General features: G+C 50.9%; 1 protein-coding gene across 1 annotated transcript; it reads left to right on the forward strand.

Moving 5' to 3' along the window:
- Positions 1 to 552: 552 nt before the first annotated feature.
- Positions 553 to 1,735, forward strand: LOC136545593 (pectinesterase inhibitor-like). The gene has a single exon (XM_066537602.1). It carries the CDS (start codon positions 679 to 681, stop codon positions 1,414 to 1,416), a length of 738 nt encoding a protein of 245 aa, XP_066393699.1. The 5' UTR covers positions 553 to 678; the 3' UTR covers positions 1,417 to 1,735.
- Positions 1,736 to 2,281: the final 546 nt, after the last annotated feature.

The raw sequence follows: 2,281 nt of genomic DNA on the forward strand, positions 1-2,281 counted from the left end.
GAAGTTGATTTGTTGTGAGAGAAAAACACTATATACCATAACTGATAAGCCACACTGATAAGTTGAAGGGAACGGGTGGATTAGCTCCGAAACACCAGCTCCTTTTCCAGCCGTCTTCATGTGTCAACAAACCAAAAAAACACACAAGAACGAGGTGGCACATGGTCGTGACTCATGGGCACCGTCTCACAGGGCGTAGATTTTGTCTTAACCCCATGGGTCACCATGGATCGGGGGCCATTGACCCACCAACACACGTGCTGGCTGCGACTGCGACCTACGGAAGACGTGGTTCGGGTTCAAATCAACCTCAAACCCGCCTATCAGTTTTTAGCCACAGATCTTCGACCCAATTAAGGACACGGAGACACCTTGCGGAAGGCTCACCATATGTCCCGGCAGGCATGTTGAACTCTCCTACAGCAGCGGCAAGCCATGCATCCATGGGGGAGGAGAACAGGTCCTTGGCCATGGAGAAAACCTCGATCGCTTGCAAGAGCACACGGAGGCGCTAGAGATAGCATGTATATAAGCCCGTGCGGGGGGCAGCTTCCTCTCATCACCTATCGCCAGGAACCACCACAGTGGTACACCACAGACCACACAGGAGGAGGGGACACACGTATACACATACCGAGAGCACACACCGTCTCCTACCCGCCGTGACCGCGACGCGCCATGGCCATGGCTCGCTCCGTCGCGCACCTCTTCTTCCTCCTCCTCCTCGTCTCCACCGCTCCCGCCGTGCGGACCATCCCCGACGCCGGAAACCTCCAGGAGGCGTGCAACAAGACGCTGTTCCCCAAGGTGTGCCTGCAGGCGCTCAAGGACAACCCGGAGTGCCAGGCGGGGCCCGTCACCCCGCGCCGCCTCGCCGAGCTGCTCGTGTACGTCTCCGCCGAGGTGGGCATGACGGTGGCGGCGTTCGCGCACCACGAGCTCAACGCCATCAGGGACGACGTGCTGTACCGGTGCCTCGACACCTGCTCCGAGGACATCGAGGAGGCCGTGGCGCACCTCAGCGCGCTCTCCCGCGACTTCTCCGACGCCAAGTTCCTCGAGGTCAAGTCCTGGCTCGCCTCCACGCTCGGCGGCACCTCCACCTGCGAGGACGCCTGCAAGGACGCCCCCGTCAGCGATATCAAGAACGCATGCATCACCAAGAGCTTCGAGTTCGAGAAGCTGCTGCGCGTCACGCTCGACCTCATCACCGAGGCTTCCGGCTCCATGTCGGCCGAGGTCGCCCTGCCTCCCTCGGCGGCGGCGTCGGGTGCCAGCGGGCCTTCGCCGTACGACGGCTCGTCCGCTGGCGCCCCTGCCTATGGCGCGCCGTCTCCTGGCGGCGGTGCCCCAGCTTATGGCGCCAGCGGCTCACCGGCACCGACCCCGGGGAAGAGTACTGCTTCCGACGCGTAACGCGACCGCATGAGTGATATATATATGGTTGGCGGCACACGCACCTTATGTGCCAAGGATTTTGTTCTTTCCATCCCACAATTATCCATGCATAAGTATGCCAGTTTAGAATTAGAGTTATTTGGAGGTCGAACTGCATAATTGATGCAAATATAATGAGGCCAGAAAATGGCACATAGGCCGTAGTTGAGTGTGCTTTATTATTATTATTACGTTTTGATAGGATGGGTTGAAGGATTTAATGTAGCATTGATGTTTTCTTTTATGAAAAATGTAACATTGATGTTAGCTATGTTACTTTGACATGTTGCAGCAGTAAGCCATCATCTGTTTTTTTTCCTAAAAACATATAATGTACTACCATTCCAAATTGAAACTTTAACTGTTACTTACATTTGTAGTTTATTGTTTGTTAGGAAAATAATACTATCAAACAACATCAAACTACTTTTATTCAGAGGGCAACTATTGGTCGAAGATTACAATTAGATTTAAAATGTGTGCATGTCATTAGAAAAAGAAAAGGATCAGAGGGTGTGTTTCATTTTTTTATAAAAAAACTTGAGGAGTCGGGGCCCCTACAACGAATATATGCAAAAAAAGAGAGCAAGTACAAAGGAAAACATACAGAGCTCAAGAAACAAAGAAGAAATAAAGAAAATAAGAAGTAGACAACAAATTACACCAGATTTTATGTCCAACGATCCAACATAACAACTAAACCTTTTATTCAAAGGAATAGGAATTATATTAAAACTTCGCCACAATATATCCCAAGTTACACATGTAAAAAATCCAAAATAAAAAATATATAATACTTTATCCAAATTCTTTCGTCGTCTTCTTCCACAGTGGCCTTCCTCGA

The sequence above is a fragment of the Miscanthus floridulus genome, chromosome 3, assembly GCF_019320115.1.
Source record: "Miscanthus floridulus cultivar M001 chromosome 3, ASM1932011v1, whole genome shotgun sequence".
In the NCBI taxonomy this organism is placed as follows: domain Eukaryota; kingdom Viridiplantae; phylum Streptophyta; class Magnoliopsida; order Poales; family Poaceae; genus Miscanthus; species Miscanthus floridulus.

Coding starts and splice junctions, on each gene's coding strand:
- LOC136545593 (XM_066537602.1), top strand. CDS start 679: ATGGCCATGGCTCGCTCCGTCGCGCACCTCTTCTTCCTCCTCCTCCTC.